Raw genomic sequence first — 16,040 nt, 5'->3', positions numbered from 1 at the left:
GACCCCTGGTCTAGAAAAGGAGACCCTGGTCTAGAAGAAGAGACCCCTGGTCTAGAAAAGGTTGGAGACCCCTGGTCTAGAAAAGGTTGGAGACCCCTGGTCTAGAAAAGGTTGGAGACCCCTGGCTAGAAAAGGTTGGAGACCCCTGGTCTAGAAGAGGTTGGAGACTCCTGGTCTAGAAGAGGTTGGAGACCCCTGGTCTAGAAAAGGTTGGAGACCCCTGGTCTAGAAAAGGTTGGAGACCCCTGGTCTAGAAGAGGTTGGAGACCTCTGGTCTAGAAGAGGAGTCTCCTGGTCTAGAAGAGGAGTCCCCTGGTCTAGAAAAGGTTGGAGACCCCTGGCCTAGAATAAGATGGAGACCCCTGGTCTAGAAGAGGAGACCCCTGGTCTAGAAGAGGAGACCCTGGTCTAGAAGAGGTCTGAAGAGACCCTGGTCTAGAAGAGGAGACCCTGGTCTAGAAGAGGAGTCCCTGGTCTAGAAGAGGAGACCCCTGGTCTAGAAGAGAGACCCCTGGTCTAGAAGAGGAGACCCTGGTCTAGAAGAGGTCCCCTGGTCTAGAAGAGGATGAGACCCTGGTCTAGAAGAGGAGACCCCTGGTCTAGAAGAGGAGACCCCTGGTCTAGAAGAGGAGACCCCTGGTCTAGAAGGTTGGAGACCCTGGTCTAGAAGAGGAGACCCTGGTCTAGAAGAGGAGACCCCTGGTCTAGAAGAGGTCTGAAGAGACCCCTGGTCTAGAAGATGGAGACCCTGGTCTAGAAAGAGACCCCTGGTCTAGAAGAGAGACCCTGGTCTAGAAGAGGGAGACCCTGGTCTAGAAGAGGAGACCCCTGGTCTAGAAGAGGAGACCCCTGGTCTAGAAGAGGAGACCCTGGTCTAGAAGAGGAGACCCTGGTCTAGAAGAGGAGACCCCTGGTCTAGAAGAGGTTGGAGACCCTGGTCTAGAAGAGGTTGGAGACCCCTGGTCTAGAAGAGAGACCCTGGTCTAGAAGAGGAGGAGACCCCTGGTCTAGAAGAGGTTGGAGACCCCTGGTCTAGAAGAGGAGACCCTGGTCTAGAAGAGGAGACCCCTGGTCTAGAAGAGGAGACCCTGGTCTAGAAGAGGAGACCCTGGTCTAGAAGAGGAGACCCTGGTCTAGAAGAGACCCCTGGTCTAGAAGAGGTGGTCTAGAAGAGGTGGAGACCCTGGTCTAGAAGAGAGACCCTGGTCTAGAAGAGGTTGGAGACCCTGGTCTAGAAGAGGTTGGAGACCCCTGGTCTAGAAGAGAGACCCTGGTCTAGAAGAGGAGACCCTGGTCTAGAAGAGGAGACCCCTGGTCTAGAAGAGGGAGACCCCTGGTCTAGAAGAGGAGACCCCTGGTCTAGAAGAGGAGACCCCTGGTCTAGAAGAGGTTGGAGACCCCTGGTCTAGAAGAGGAGACCCTGGTCTAGAAGGAGACCCTGGTCTAGAAGAGGAGACCCCTGGTCTAGAAGAGGAGACCCTGGTCTAGAAGAGGAGACCCTGGTCTAGAAGAGGAGACCCCTGGTCTAGAAGAGGAGACCCCTGGTCTAGAAGAGGTGGTGAAGAGACCCCTGGTCTAGAAGAGGAGACCCCTGGTCTAGAAGAGGAGACCCTGGTCTAGAAGAGAGACCCCTGGTCTAGAAGAGGTCTGAAGAGACCCCTGGTCTAGAAGAGGTCTAGAAGAGGAGACCCCTGGTCTAGAAGAGGAGACCCCTGGTCTAGAAGAGGAGACCCCTGGTCTAGAAGAGGAGACCCTGGTCTAGAAGAGACCCCTGGTCTAGAAGAGGAGACCCCTGGTCTAGAAGAGGTTGGAGACCCCCCTGGTCTAGAAGAGGAGACCCCTGGTCTAGAAGAGGTTGGAGACCCCTGGTCTAGAAGAGGTTGGAGACCCTGGTCTAGAGGAGACCCTGGTCTAGAAGAGAGACCCCTGGTCTAGAAGGTTGGAGACCCCTGGTCTAGAAGAGGTTGGAGACCCCTGGTCTAGAGACCCCTGGTCTAGAAGGGAGACCCTGGTCTAGAAGAGGAGACCCCTGGTCTAGAAGAGGAGACCCCTGGTCTAGAAGAGGTTGGAGACCCCTGGTCTAGAAGAGGTTGAGACCCCTGGTCTAGAAGAGGAGACCCCTGGTCTAGAAGACCCCTGGTCTGAAGAGACCCCTGGTCTAGAAGAGGAGACCCCTGGTCTAGAAGAGACCCTGGTCTAGAAGAGACCCCTGGTCTAGAAGACGAGGAGACCCCTGGTCTGAAGAGGCTGAAGAGACCCTGGTCTAGAAGAGGTTGGACCCTGGTCTAGAAGAGGATGGAGACCCTGGTCTAGAAGAGGAGACCCCTGGTCTAGAAGAGGAGACCCCTGGTCTAGAAGAGGTTGGAGACCCCTGGTCTAGAAGAGGAGACCCCTGGTCTAGAAGAGGAGACCCCTGGTCTAGAAGAGGAGACCCCTGGTCTAGAAGAGGAGACCCTGGTCTAGAAGAGGAGACCCCTGGTCTAGAAGAGGTTGGAGACCCCTGGTCTAGAAGAGGAGACCCCTGGTCTAGAAGAGGAGACCCTGGTCTAGAAGAGGAGACCCCTGGTCTAGAAGAGGAGACCCTGGTCTAGAAGAGGAGACCCCTGGTCTAGAAGAGGTTGAGCAGAACTCACCCTTTGCTGAATTTTTTGAACGGCGGCCGAATGACACTCCGGCTCTTCACAACACAGTGCCTCCCCACCCTGACATTGGCCAGGTCTCCACGGATTATACAGTCATTCATTACTATAGTCTGGAGGAGACAGGGAGGGAGGGAGGGAGGGAGGGAGGGAGGGAGGGAGGGAGACAGACAGGGAGACTCAGGATTTATTACCTGTATAGTGAACGTGATGTAAAGCCCCAACTGGCCCATCTCATGGTGTAATACCGGTGTAGTAATGTAAAGCCCCAACTGGCCCATCTCATGGTGTAATACCGGTGTAGTAATGTAAAGCCCCAACTGGCCCATCTCATGGTGTAATACCGGTGCAGCTTGTTGCTACTTACTTTGCCGTTGAGGACGATGTTTTGACTGCCACAGAGCACCGACTGTCTGCTCACTTTGTTACCAGACGCCTGACAGGGAGAGAGGACATGCTGATCAGTTGGTATAAACAGTACTGACTCAGATACAGGTTTACTGACTACCGCTAGATGCTAACTGACAGGGAGAGAGGACATGCTGATCAGTTGGTATAAACTGTACTGACTCAGATACAGGTTTACAGACCACCGCTAGATGCTAACTGACAGGGAGAGAGGACATGCTGATCAGTTGGTATAAACAGTAGTGACTCAGATACAGGTTTACAGACCACCGCTAGATGCTAACTGACAGGGAGAGAGGACATGCTGATCAGTTGGTATAAACATGCTGATCAGTTGGTATAAACAGATGCTACTGACTCAGATACAGGTTTACAGACCACCGCTAGATGCTAACTGACTAAGTTGGTATAAACTGACTGACAGGGAGAGAGGACATGCTGATCAGTTGGTATAAACAGTACTGACTCAGATACAGGTTTACAGACCACCGCTAGATGCTAACTGACAGGGAGAGAGGACATGCTGATCAGTTGGTATAAACAGTACTGACTCAGATACAGGTTTACTGACCACCGCTAGATGCTAACTGACAGGGAGAGAGGACATGCTGATCAGTTGGTATAAACAGTACTGACTCAGATACAGGTTTACAGACCACCGCTAGATGCTAACTGACAGGGAGAGAGGACATGCTGATCAGTTGGTATAAACGTACTGACTCAGATACAGGTTTACAGACCACCGCTAGATGCTAACTGACAGGAGAGAGGACATGCTGACATGCTGATCAGTTGGTTTACAAACCGCTAGATGCTAACTGACTCAGATACAGGGTTTACAGACCACCGCTAGATGCTAACTGACAGGGAGAGAGGACATGCTGATCAGTTGGTATAAACAGTACTGACTCAGATACAGGTTTACAGACCACCGCTAGATGCTAACTGACAGGGAGAGAGGACATGCTGATCAGTTGGTATAAACAGTACTGACTCAGATACAGGTTTACTGACCACCGCTAGATGCTAACTGACAGGGAGAGAGAGGACATGCTGACATGCTGACTCAGATACAGGTAACAGTATGCTAGATGCTAACTGACAGGGAGAGATCAGGCTAGTACTGACTGGCTGCTAGATGCTAACTGACAGGGAGAGAGGACATGCTGATCAGTTGGTATAAACAGTATGCTGTCTAACTGCAATTCAAGCTGGCTAGCTGGCTGGCTAAGTGACCGAGCTAGCAATGAGGGTTCAGTGCATTGACTGTGCACTGTATATACTAAAAACATAAAAAAAAACTCTTTCCAGGACATAGACTGACCAGGTGAAACCTAAGATCCCTTATTGATGTCACTTTGTTAAATCCACTTCAATCAGTGTAGATGAAGAAGGGGAGGAGACGGGTTAAACAAGGATTTGAGGCATAGACTGTGTATGTGTACCATTCACAGGGTGAATGGGCAAGACAAAATATATTGAAGTGCCTTAGAACGGGGTTTGGTAGTAGGTGCCAGGCGCACCGGTTTGTATCAAGAACTGCAACGCTGCTGGGGTTTATCACGCTCAACCGTTTCCCTGTGTGTATCAAGAACGGTCCACCACCTAAAGGACATCCAGCCAACTGGACACAACTGTGGGAAGCATTGGAGTCAACATGGACCAGCATCCCTGTTGGGACGCTTTCTACACCTTGTAGTCAACATGGGCCAGCATCCCTGTTGGGACGCTTTCTACACCTTGTAGTCAACATGGACCAGCATCCCTGTTGGGACGCTTTCTACACCTTGTAGTCAACATGGGCCAGCATCCCTGTTGGGACGCTTTCTACACCTTGTAGAGTCAACATGGACCAGCATCCCTGTTGGGACGCTTTCTACACCTTGTAGTCAACATGGACCAGCATCCCTGTTGGGATGCTTTCTAACACCTTGTTGGGAGTCAAGTCATGGACCAGCATCCCTGTTGGGACGCTTTCACACCTTGTAGAGTCAACATGGGCCAGCATCCCTGTTGGGACGCTTTCTAACATGGACCAGCACCTGTGGGACGCTTTCTACACCTTGTAGAGTCAACATGGACCAGCATCCCTGTTGGGACGCTTTCTACACCTTGTAGAGTCAACATGGACCAGCATCCCTGTTGGGACCAGCATCAACATGGACCAGCATCCCTGTTGGGACGCTTTCTACACCTTGTAGTCAACATGGACCAGCATCCCTGTTGGGACGCTTTCTACACCTTGTAGAGTCAACATGGACCAGCATCCCTGTTGGGACGCTTTCTACACCTTGTAGTCAACATGGACCAGCATCCCTGTTGGGACGCTTTCTACACCTTGTAGAGTCAACATGGACCAGCATCCCTGTTGGGACGCTTTCTACACCTTGTAGTCAACATGGACCAGCATCCCTGTTGGGACGCTTTCTACACCTTGTAGAGTCAACATGGACCAGCATCCCTGTTGGGACGCTTTCTACACCTTGTAGAGTCAACATGGGCCAGCATCCCTGTTGGGACGCTTTCTACACCTTGGAGTCGACAACCCTGACGAATTAAGGCTGGTATGAGGGCAAAAGGAGGTACAACTCAATATTAGGAAGGTGCTCATAATGTTTGGTATCCTCAGTGTAAATACCAATATATATATATATATACACACATTCATATGTACAGCACTTAGAGTTAGGAGGGGCAAAAAGGAGATACAACTCAATATTAGGAAGGTGCTCATAATGGTTTGTATACAATGAGCTAAACGCTAACTTGCTAATCGTTAACGTTATCTTGTCAAATAAACACCGAATTACAAGCTTGTGATTACCGTTTCAATGTATTCCGCCTTGTTGTACAGTATCTCACACAATTCCATGGTTGTAATGATTTCTGTTTTTAAAAATGTACAGAAAACGAGTTGATGTGGTTTTACTCTGCTGTCAGCCTCTCCCTTCAGACCATACTAGCAGAGCAATGAAACATCGATGATGATGGAAAACCTCTTCCGGTCACAAATAATAAGTAATATTCAACTAATTTTTTTTATTTTTTATATGTGTGTTAAAGAATTAACATAATTTGTTAATGATCCACGAAATAATAATATAATATATAATTGTTTAATATAATTGTTGTGTTTGTTTTGGTTCTGTTGATTAGTCATGTCTTACGTACAGAACGTAATACCTTGATCCGCTTCCCGACGATGCGACAAAATTTCAAACAAAGTCACAATTATTACATTATTCCAATTTAATGAAATAAGAAAACGTACCGGAAAGCATTATAATTACGTTATAGTTTAATAAAGAAAAATCATATTAAATATCGGCGTTATTTAAAAAAAAAAAAAAAAACTAGTGCGCCTGCGCACATTTGACCTCCTTTTCCCTTTGACTTTGTGGCTGTGCTATCTAGTGGAAACCAACTTGTCTTCCAAAACGCGTGTTGCACCCTGGGATTGATCCTCCAAAAAACCATGGCGTCCCGTGTCCTCCTAGCGCAGTGTGTCCGCCAGCTCCCCCGGTCTTCCGTGAGACTCTCGTCGGGTAACATTGCCGTGAGAGCCGCAGCTGTCCCGGTCCTATTCAACCCCCGACCGTTGTCCTTCATTGCCAGCAGTCAGCGGACCCGGTGGACCGAACAAACACGGGTTTGTCTTGAATAGCATGGAGACCGTTTAGTCGCTGCTGTGGCCTAGTAGTGATGGATTGTACATTGACCTACCAGTGTCTTTCCAAACTAAAATCTGTAACTAAGTGCCAACCGGTCACTTTGCAAAGCCAAACTCTTTAAAACCGGGACAAAACTGGGTCCGTTTTACTAATTCAACGAAAGCGACTCTGTGAAAATGTGAAGTTTGAATGGATACATGCATTTATGTTACACAACCACCGACTGTGTCTCATTGTGTTAGCAGCAAAGCTAAGCTAATTTATCCTGTAATCGTTTGATACTTGGCTAGTTTAGTTGAGTACAATTTGAATTAAACTTTATGTTCAAACTGTCGTACAATTAAGTACTGTTAGCATAGCTTACTAGCATGTTATATAGTGTATACTAGATGACAGTCGATTTGACACATTTTAATTTACTCTAAAGCAAATGTGTTATTTATTATCAATACCTGAGGTTGTTGTGACAGGATGTGACGCACGCATGACTTGTCTACTGCATTGTATTTAGTGCACATCTAATATTCGCTAGCTATTATCTAGGCTTGAACTAAACTGCTTGATTTGTCAAATGGGTGCATTGTGCAGAAGTGTTGTAAGTCAAGCTGGCATCGATAAGTGAATGACCTCTGAACCCATCCTTTCTTCCTTCCTGTCCTCCTCCTTCTTCTCTCTAGATCTCCAGCTCAGTGGGAGTGTTCTGTCGACAGTATGGAGACCTGCCTCCCCTCACCATTGAAAGCATTAAAGAACGAGTGATGTACGTCCTCAAGCTCTATGACAAGATCAACCCAGAGAAGGTAAGGACAGACCCGAGGCGCCACGGCTCGTTTTCGAGAGTAGGAATACTGAGTCGTTAGTCCAGACGGTTTTACGTTTTTGCAATGACAACAAGAGAGAGTTTCTATTGGACACATCCTCTCCTGTTTCGTTCCCATTCGCTTCCTCGTGGTTCTGTTTGTCTAGTGGATTTATTCTCCACATATCTAGGATCAGTTTGACATCAACACTCCTTATCTTTCATACATGGTGGTATGTATGGTCCTTCTGTAGCTCAGTTGGTAGAGCATGGCGCTTGTAACGCCAGGGTAGTGGGTTCGATTCCCGGGACCACCCATACGTAGAATGTATGCACACATGACTGTAAGTCGCTTTGGATAAAAGCGTCAGCTAAAATGGCATATATTTATATTATACATTTATTCATACAATTTCCTCCTGCCAACAAGATATAGTCCCGACACTAATCTAAGTTTGCTACCCAAGCTGGCTGGTTGTTCGTTCGATCGGTTCGGTTGCCAGAGACGCGACCCAGTTCGTTCAGTCTTTTTGTTCTGTTTTTTTACATTGAATATTTTATAAATTGCCTGGCTGGGCTGATGAGACAGTGGACTGCGCAGTCAGATGGAACAGAGTAAATGGGCAGTTTTATCAACATAGATTATAGCCACCCGTTGTTATAAATACAAAAGTATGTGGACACCTATGATTTTGGATGAGTAGGTGTCCACATACTTTTGGTTATGTAGTGTATCTCCTGGGGTTAGAGTAGGACTGGTCCCTGACTGTATGTATCTCAGAGTAGGACTGGTTATGTATCTCAGAGTAGGACTGGTTATGTATCTCAGAGTAGGACTGGTTATGTAGTTTATGTCAGAGTAGGACTGCAGATCTAGGATGTCTCTGTCTGTCCTGATCTCCTCTGATTGATCTGTATCCTCAGCTGGTGACGTCGTCCCACTTCCTGAAGGACCTGGGGTTAGACAGCTTGGACCAGGTAGAGATCATTATGGCCATGGAGGATGAGTTTGGTGAGTCTGGCTCCCTGTATCTACTGTCTCTCCCTCCCTGTCTCTCTGTTTGACTGTCGGTCTGTCTCTCCCTCCCCGTCGGTCTGTCTCTCCCTCTCTGTCGGTCTGTCTCTCCCTCTCTGTCGGTCTGTTTCTCCCTCCCTGTCGGTCTGTCTCTCCCTCCCTGTCGGTCTGTCTCTCCCTCCCTGTCGGTCTGTCTCTCCCTCCCTGTCGGTCTGTCTCTCCCTCCCTGTCGGTCTGTCTCTCCCTCCCCGTCGGTCTGTCTCTCCCTCCCCGTCGGTCTGTCTCTCCCTCTCTGTCGGTCTGTTTCTCCCTCCCTGTCGGTCTGTCTCTCCCTCCCTGTCTCTGTTTAACTGTCGGTCTGTCTCTCCCTCTCTCTGTCGGTCTGTCTCTCCCTCCCTGTCGGTCTGTCTCTCCCTCTCTGTCGGTCTGTCTCTCCCTCTCTGTCGGTCTGTCTCTCCCCCTCCCTGTCGGTCTGTCTCTCCCTCCCTGTCTCTGTTTGACTGTCTCTCCCTCCTGTCGGTCTGTCTCTCCCTCCCTGTCTCTGTTTGACTGTCGGTCTGTCTCTCCCTCCCTGTCTCTCCCTCTCTGTCGGTCTCCCTGTCGGTCTGTCTCTCCCTCCCTGTCGGTCTGTCTCTCCCTCCCTGTCGGTCTGTCTCTCCCTCCCTGTCGGTCTGTCTCTCCCTCCCTGTCGGTCTGTCTCTCCCTCCCTGTCGGTCTGTCTCTCCCTCCCTCCCTGTCGGTCTGTCTCTCCCTCCCTGTCGGTCTGTCTCTCTCTCCCTGTCTGTCTGTCTCTCTCCCCCTGTCTGTCTGTCTCTCCCTCCCTGTCGGTCTGTCTCCCTGCTGGTCCATTCGTTGATTTAAATAGGAATGTTCCAGACTAGTCATTATATTTTCATGTCGATAACTTAGTTACTAGGATTAACTAACCCTTTCCACTTCCTACATACAACTGTGGTTAATACCACTGTGTTAACGAATGTGTGTGTATGTGTGTTAAGCCTAATGTGTGTGTGTGTGTGTGTATTAAGCCGTGTGTGTGTGTGTTAAGCCTAATGTGTGTGTGTGTGTGTATTAAGCCGTGTGTGTGTGTGTGTGTGTGTGTGTGTGTGTGTGTGTGTGTGTGTGTGTGTGTGTGTGTGTGTGTGTGTTTTGTGTGTTCCTGCTGCAGGGTTTGAGATCCCGGATGTGGAGGCAGAGAAGCTGATGTCTCCTCAGGATATCGTCCAGTACATCGCTGACAAGAAGGACGTGTATGAATAACAATGAACCAGGAACTACTAACACCCCCAGTGAGTTCCACGCCCCCTTCCCCCACGCCCCCTTCCCCCACGCCCCTTTCCCCACGCCCCCTTCCCCCACGCCCCCTTCCCCCACGCCCACTTCCCCCACGCCCCCTTCCCCCACGCCCACTTCCCCCCCACGCCCCCTTCCCCCACCCCCACGCCCCCTTCCCCCACGCCCCCTTCCCCCCCCCCCCCGCCCACTTCCCCTTCCCCCACGCCCCCTTCCCCACGCCCCCTTCCCCCACGCCCACTTCCCCCACGCCCCCTTCCCCCACGCCCCTTCCCCCACGCCCACTTCCCCCACGCCCCCTTCCCCCACCCCCCACGCCCCCTTCCCCCCACGCCCCCTTCCCCCACCCCCCCCACGCCCACTTCCCCTTCCCCCACGCCCCCTTCCCCCACGCCCCCTTCCCCCACGCCCCACTTCCCCCAAGCCCACTTCCCCCCACGCCCACTTCCCCCACGCCCCCTTCCCCCACGCCCACTTCCCCCCACGCCCCCTTCCCCCACCCCCCACTTCCCCCCACGCCCCCTTCCCCCACGCCCCCTTCCCCCACGCCCACTTCCCCCACGCCCCCTTCCCCCACTTCCCCTTCCCCCACGCCCCACTTCCCCCACTTCCCCTTCCCCCACGCCCACTTCCCCCACGCCCCTTCCCCCCCACGCCCCCTTCCCCCACGCCCACTTCCCCCACGCCCCCTTCCCCCACGCCCACTTCCCCCACGCCCACTTCCCCCACGCCCCCTTCCCCCACGCCCCCTTCCCCCACGCCCCCTTCCCCCACGCCCCTTCCCCCACGCCCCCTTCCCCCTTAAGACACTCAGGAAAAATCTGTCCTTTGTAATTGTACAATTACAACAGTATTTAATTTAAACGTTTTTGTTGTAGTGAGGACAGTAACATTAGTACTTAAAATATATATATATATATACGTTAAGGAAAATATTTTTAATTTGTTTAGCGGATGTAAAATCTGTCTGTAATTCAATAAACATGTCGGGACATTTTAGTAAATTAATTTCTATAACGTCCTAAAGTGTTGTTTACAACGGGGGGAGGAGCCAAGATGGAGCCCGGTGGCTTCAACACAGCGCCCCTATTGGTCGTTTAGTGACACGCCCCTATGGAGGCCTGGTGGCTTCAACACAGCGCCCCCTATTGGTCATTTAGTGACACGCCCCCTATGGAGGCCTGGTGGCTTCAACACAGCGCCCCCTATTGGTCATTTAGTGACACGCCCCCTATGGAGGCCTGGTGGCTTCAACACAGCGCCCCCTATTGGTCATTTAGTGACATGCCCCCTATGGAGGCCTGGTGGCTTCAACACAGCGCCCCCTATTGGTCGTTTAGTGACACGCCCCCTATGGAGGCCCGGTGGCTTCAACACAGCGCCCCCTATTGGTCGTTTAGTGACACGCCCCCTATGGAGGCCTGGTGGCTTCAACACAGCGCCCCCTATTGGTCGTTTAGTGACACGCCCCCTATGGAGGCCTGGTGGCTTCAACACAGCGCCCCCTATTGGTCATTTAGTGACACGCCCCCTATGGAGGCCTGGTGGCTTCAACACAGCGCCCCCTATAGGTCATTTGGTGACACGCCCCCTATGGAGGCCTGGTGGCTTCAACACAGCGCCCCCTATTGGTCATTTAGTGACACGCCTCCTATGGGGGATGGGATGTTCCCCCTTGCTGGAAGAGGGGGGGGTGGCAGAGAGAAACCGTTTGAGACTGTCCCTGTGTGAGTGCGTGTATAGAAATCAATTAGCCTCCCGTGTCATTACCGTTTCAGCAGGGAAATCAATCCAACACAGATGAATGACCTGTGCGCAGTGATGTACTTTTTTTTTAAAAGGGCCATTTCCCAGAAATCCCGTCGTCAATCGGTGTCGTTTGAATCGCTGTCTGTTTTTATTCACTAAAACAAAGAATCTACTTCATCACGTTTTAATTAAATGAATCTGTGTTTTACTGAGCTGGAACTTCCTGTTTCTGCTCCTCACAGGAAGTCCTGATGATGCTGTCCGACTGGCTGGGCTGGGCAGCGTCTCCCTCCCCCCCCGCCCACCACTTCATCAGTCCCTCTTCTCCTCCTCCGTTCTCTCTGTGGCAGCCGATGCCTTTTGTCTTGTGTTCCACTGTATTTAATGAAAATGTGTATTTTCCTCCTGAGTTCGGGAGGTGAAAAATAAACATCACTTTTATGGTTGGACTCTTGTTGTACAGCGCCATCTTGTGGTTCAGGGAGTTCCCTCAGTCACGCCCCAACCAAATTCACGTAGAAATATGAGTTATGGATCTGTCACGGTCCTTGAAAGCAAGTCTACGCAGCAGTAGAGCAGTTCTGTTTCCCATTCAATAAAATGTTTTTGTAAACCAGCTTTAAAAACACAACATAATGATTCTCTACACTGCTTGTCTTGTCACATATACTGACATCGTAGCAACCAGGAAATGCTGGAGTGATTTCTGCACAGTGTCTTTGAGAACAAACTGGTCACCAGTTTTACCTAGACCAAATGTCAGGGATCGGCCCGGGGTCCCTAGTTTTACCTAGACCAAATGTCAGGGATCGGCCCAGGGTCCCTAGTTTTACCAGTTTTACCTAGACCAAATGTCAGGGATCGGCCCGGGGTCCCTAGTTTTACCAGTTTTACCTAGACCAAATGTCAGGGATTGGCCCAGGGTCCCTAGTTTTACCTAGACCAAATGTCAGGGATCAGCCCAGGGTCCCTAGTTTTACCTAGACCAAATGTCAGGGATCGGCCCGGGTTCCCTAGTTTTACCTAGACCAAATGTCAGGGATCGGGGGTCCCTAGTTTTACCTAGACCAAATGTCAGGGATCGGCCCCCTAGTTTTACCTAGACCAAATGTCAGGGATCGGCCCAGGGTCCCTAGTTTTACCTAGACCAAATGTCAGGGATCGGCCCGGGGTCCCTAGTTTTACCAGTTTTACCTAGACCAAATGTCAGGGATCGGCCCAGGGTCCCTAGTTTTACCAGTTTTACCTAGACCAAATGTCAGGGATCGGCCCAGGGTCCCTAGTTTTACCAGTTTTACCTAGAACTCTAGAACGCTCAGCGATGGAACTGTCTGTTTAGTGGTAATAAACTATAGTGAGACTTCAGGAGTTAATCCAGTTATAGTGTGTGTCAGGTATATGCGCTAGTGAGTTGGAATTAACCTTTGAACCTGCTTTGTCCTGGTCGAGAGGAGGAGAGACATTTTATAACCTATGACGTCATATTTGATATATATACTGTTATAGAGGGCTCTATGAGCAGCGCGCTCTCGATAATAAATGCCATTGGCTAATTTTGATAAGACTGGTCTGTCTATTTCATGCAATTAAGGATCTTACAAATTCTTAGAAACAAGACAGAGTGATTTTAATTGAATTGTTTAATGAACACATACAGGAATGGTTCAATTCCTTTGACACCCTGCCGCCCCTAACAAGTGTGTAGGGTGTAGGGCTCTATTTGGGGATAGGGCCAGAAATGAACAGACGACATCACGCCCCTAACAAGTGTGTAGGGTGTAGGGCTCTATTTGGGGCCAGAAATGAACAGACGACATCACGCCCCTAACAAGTGTGTAGGGTGTAGGGCTCTATTTGGGGCCAGAAATGAACAGACGACAATCACTGTTAGTCTTTTTATTGAGGGTTGCACCCAAGTTATACAGCTTTTGTGTTTCCGACACTACGGCCAGAATGTTTACAAACAGTTATCAATATGTCTAGCGCTCGGTCGGCCGGGTCGGCTCAGCCCAGGAGACCGTCCACCAACCAACCTAATAAACACCTTCGGTACACATTCTCTTTAATAGCACTAAAAATAAATCACCAAAATAAAGTAAAATAAAACCTCAACCAAGAAGAAAAAAAAAAATAATAATATATATCATTATTATTATGAAATAAAAACAAATGACAACAGAATGCCAGCATCATCGTGGTCGTCGTGGTGACGACGATGGGAGGAGGAGACATGGGATGACGGTGGGAGGAGCAGGCTGGAGTCTCTACCTTGGTTAAACGTTCAGTCAGGCCTCTAAGGATTGTCCTTCAGAAAGTGCAGTTTCCCCCCGAAGACCCTGAACCCCCCGTCAGGAAGACACAACGCCAAAACACTGTCCCTGTAACTGTCAAGTCTAATTATTTAGTCATATTATAGACATGGGGTTTCCTCTCTCTGTACATCGTATCAATCAGCCTCCCAAAGCAATGTGCATATTAGGTTTACAGGTCAGGCCAATATTCTACTCTGCATCTCAAGGTGTGAGGCTTCTAGCTGATACAATTCTCAGTGATAGAATGTCTCTAGAAATAAAGGAGAGAATTCTAGAATTCTCAGTGATAGAATGTCTCTATAGAAGTAAAGGAGAGAATTCTAGAATTCTCAGTGATAGAATGTCTCTATAGAAGTAAAGGAGAGAATTCTAGAATTCTCAGTGATAGAACGTCTCTATAGAAGTAAAGGAGAAAATTATAGAATTCTCAGTGATAGAACGTCTCTATAGAAGTAAAGGAGAGACTTCTAGCTGATAGAACTCTAGAACTCTCAGTGATAGAACTCTAGAACTCTCAGTGATAGAACTCTAGAACTCTCAGCGATAGAACGTCTCTATAGAAGTAAAGGAGAGACTTCTAGCTGATAGAACTCTAGAACGCTCAGCGATAGAACGTCTCTATATAAGTAAAGGAGAGACTTCTTGCTGATAGAATTCTCAGTGATAGAACGTCTCTATAGAAGTAAAGGAGAGACTTCTAGCTGATAGAACGCTCAGCGATAGAACGTCTCTTTAGAAGTAAAGGAGAGACTTCTAGCTGATAGAACTAGAACTCTCAGCGATAGAACTCTAGAACGCTCAGCGATAGAACATCTCTATAGAAGTAAAGGAGAGACTTCTAGCTGATAGAACTCTAGAACTCTCAGTGATAGAACTCTAGAACGCTCAGCGATAGAACATCTCTATGGAAGCAGCAGTAAATCTAACCTCTTGCCTATAGCTGTCCCCTGTGGCTGGTTGGTTGGCTAGTAGGTAGAAAAGGTGATGGCACACATGTTTTTTTTTAGGAATTACCGTGACCTCCTGGCTGCGCTGTGGCACCGTAGTTCCTACAGAGGGCAAATCACTGTCTATGAGTCCCTGGTCATCAGTAGTGCAGTAACATAGGAGACAGGTCTGGAACACTGCCCAGGTCTCCACTGTGGACTGGCCTTTAGATATCAACAAACCAACCCCGAATAAACATGGAAGGCTGGATAACACCATTGCATAGTCTCTTTGAGCACCCTACTCCCCCATTACCCTCCCCCCCAATCATCCCTCGCTACCTTCCCCAATTCTCCCTCGCTACCTTCCCCAATCTTCCCTCGCTACCCTCCCCCGTTACCCCTCTAACTCCCAGGTCTTTGTGCTGTGCTGATATATATATATAATAGACTAAAGCTTTCCAGGGTCATCGTCAATGTAAATGACAATGAGACACGTGATTCCTCCCCAGTCAAGTCTTAACTAAAAGCCACAGAGCCTCATCATGTTAACCAGAGTTGGGAAGGATAACCATGGTAACACGCAGCGCTCGTCTTCTCAGATAGAAGACTAATGATCCCAGGATAATACGTTTTGCGGCTCGGCACCTATCAGGGGGATTTGTACATTACAATACATTGCTTTACACTTAATTTCTTTCAAATTCCTCAAACTTCCTTCTCAACTTTTTTTCTTGCAAAAAAATAAAAATAAAAAATGGATTTCAAGCATATAAACGTTGTCCGGGTTTTCCAGCGACAACAACATCGTCCCTTTCCTTCCTCTTCTTCTTCCTTGGTTTGGCATGACAGTAGTAGTGATGACGAAGAACATACCATACTACTACACTGGGTTGAGTTACACAGAGAGAGGGAGAGAGAGACAGAGAGAGACAGAGAGAGAGAGAGAGACAGAGAGAGAGAGAGAGACAGAGAGAGGGAGAGAGACAGAGAGAGAGAGACAGAGAGACAGAGAGACAGAGAGAGAGAGAGACAGAGAGACAGAGAGAGAGATAGAGAGAGAGAGAGACCGAGAGAGACCGAGAGAGACAGAGACAGAAAGACAGAGACAGTGAGAGACAGAGAGAGAGCTAGCGAGACAGAGAGAGACAGTGACAGAGAGAGACAGAGAGAGACAGAGAGACAGAGACAGAGAGAGAGAGAGAGACAGAGAGAGAGAGACAGAGAG

At 49.2% G+C, this 16,040-nt stretch overlaps 2 protein-coding genes and 1 long non-coding RNA gene across 9 annotated transcripts; 2 read left to right on the top strand and 1 right to left on the bottom strand.

Annotated features, from left to right (window-relative positions):
• Positions 1–6,471: 6,471 nt before the first annotated feature.
• Positions 6,472–12,023, top strand: LOC127920644 (acyl carrier protein, mitochondrial-like). The gene is made up of 5 exons (XM_052504652.1): positions 6,472–6,696; positions 7,396–7,518; positions 8,442–8,529; positions 9,701–9,821; positions 11,817–12,023. Exons 1-4 carry the CDS (start codon positions 6,523–6,525, stop codon positions 9,790–9,792), a joined length of 477 nt encoding a protein of 158 aa, XP_052360612.1. The 5' UTR covers positions 6,472–6,522; the 3' UTR covers positions 9,793–9,821; positions 11,817–12,023.
• LOC127920643 (snake venom metalloprotease inhibitor 02D01-like) lies at positions 10,916–11,682 on the top strand. Of its 2 annotated transcripts, none has more exons than XM_052504651.1 (2): positions 10,916–11,276; positions 11,397–11,682. In XM_052504651.1, exons 1-2 carry the CDS (start codon positions 10,939–10,941, stop codon positions 11,554–11,556), a joined length of 498 nt encoding a protein of 165 aa, XP_052360611.1. In that variant the 5' UTR covers positions 10,916–10,938; the 3' UTR covers positions 11,557–11,682. The 2 variants fall into 2 exon arrangements, with proteins under 2 accessions (XP_052360611.1, XP_052360610.1); XM_052504650.1 differs by having other exon boundaries at positions 10,916–11,336.
• A 16-nt stretch (positions 12,024–12,039) lies between the features above and the next one.
• On the bottom strand, positions 12,040–15,816 carry LOC127920645 (uncharacterized). Of its 6 annotated transcripts, none has more exons than XR_008106759.1 (3): positions 12,674–15,816; positions 12,408–12,511; positions 12,040–12,364 (listed from the first exon to the last, which is right to left on the bottom strand). It is a non-coding gene; the product is annotated as an uncharacterized LOC127920645 (long non-coding RNA). The 6 variants fall into 6 exon arrangements; XR_008106763.1 differs by having other exon boundaries at positions 12,417–12,511; XR_008106762.1 differs by having other exon boundaries at positions 12,408–12,468.
• Positions 15,817–16,040: the final 224 nt, after the last annotated feature.

This window comes from Oncorhynchus keta, unplaced genomic scaffold (assembly GCF_023373465.1).
Source record: "Oncorhynchus keta strain PuntledgeMale-10-30-2019 unplaced genomic scaffold, Oket_V2 Un_contig_20138_pilon_pilon, whole genome shotgun sequence".
Classification (NCBI taxonomy): Eukaryota; Metazoa; Chordata; class Actinopteri; order Salmoniformes; family Salmonidae; genus Oncorhynchus; species Oncorhynchus keta.
Note: the sequence above shows the minus strand (reverse complement) of the source record. Positions and strands in the feature narration are given on the sequence as shown.

Bases quoted from the DNA above. Each gene is read 5' to 3' on its own strand.
- LOC127920644 (XM_052504652.1), top strand. From the start codon at position 6,523: ATGGCGTCCCGTGTCCTCCTAGCGCAGTGTGTCCGCCAGCTCCCCCGG. The intron at 6,697-7,395 runs GTTTGTCTTGAA...TCTTCTCTCTAG, and splicing joins GGTGGACCGAACAAACACGG to ATCTCCAGCTCAGTGGGAGT. The intron at 7,519-8,441 runs GTAAGGACAGAC...CTGTATCCTCAG, and splicing joins ACAAGATCAACCCAGAGAAG to CTGGTGACGTCGTCCCACTT.
- LOC127920643 (XM_052504650.1), top strand. From the start codon at position 10,939: ATGGAGGCCTGGTGGCTTCAACACAGCGCCCCCTATTGGTCATTTAGT. The intron at 11,337-11,396 runs GTCATTTAGTGA...CGCCCCCTATAG, and splicing joins CAACACAGCGCCCCCTATTG to GTCATTTGGTGACACGCCCC.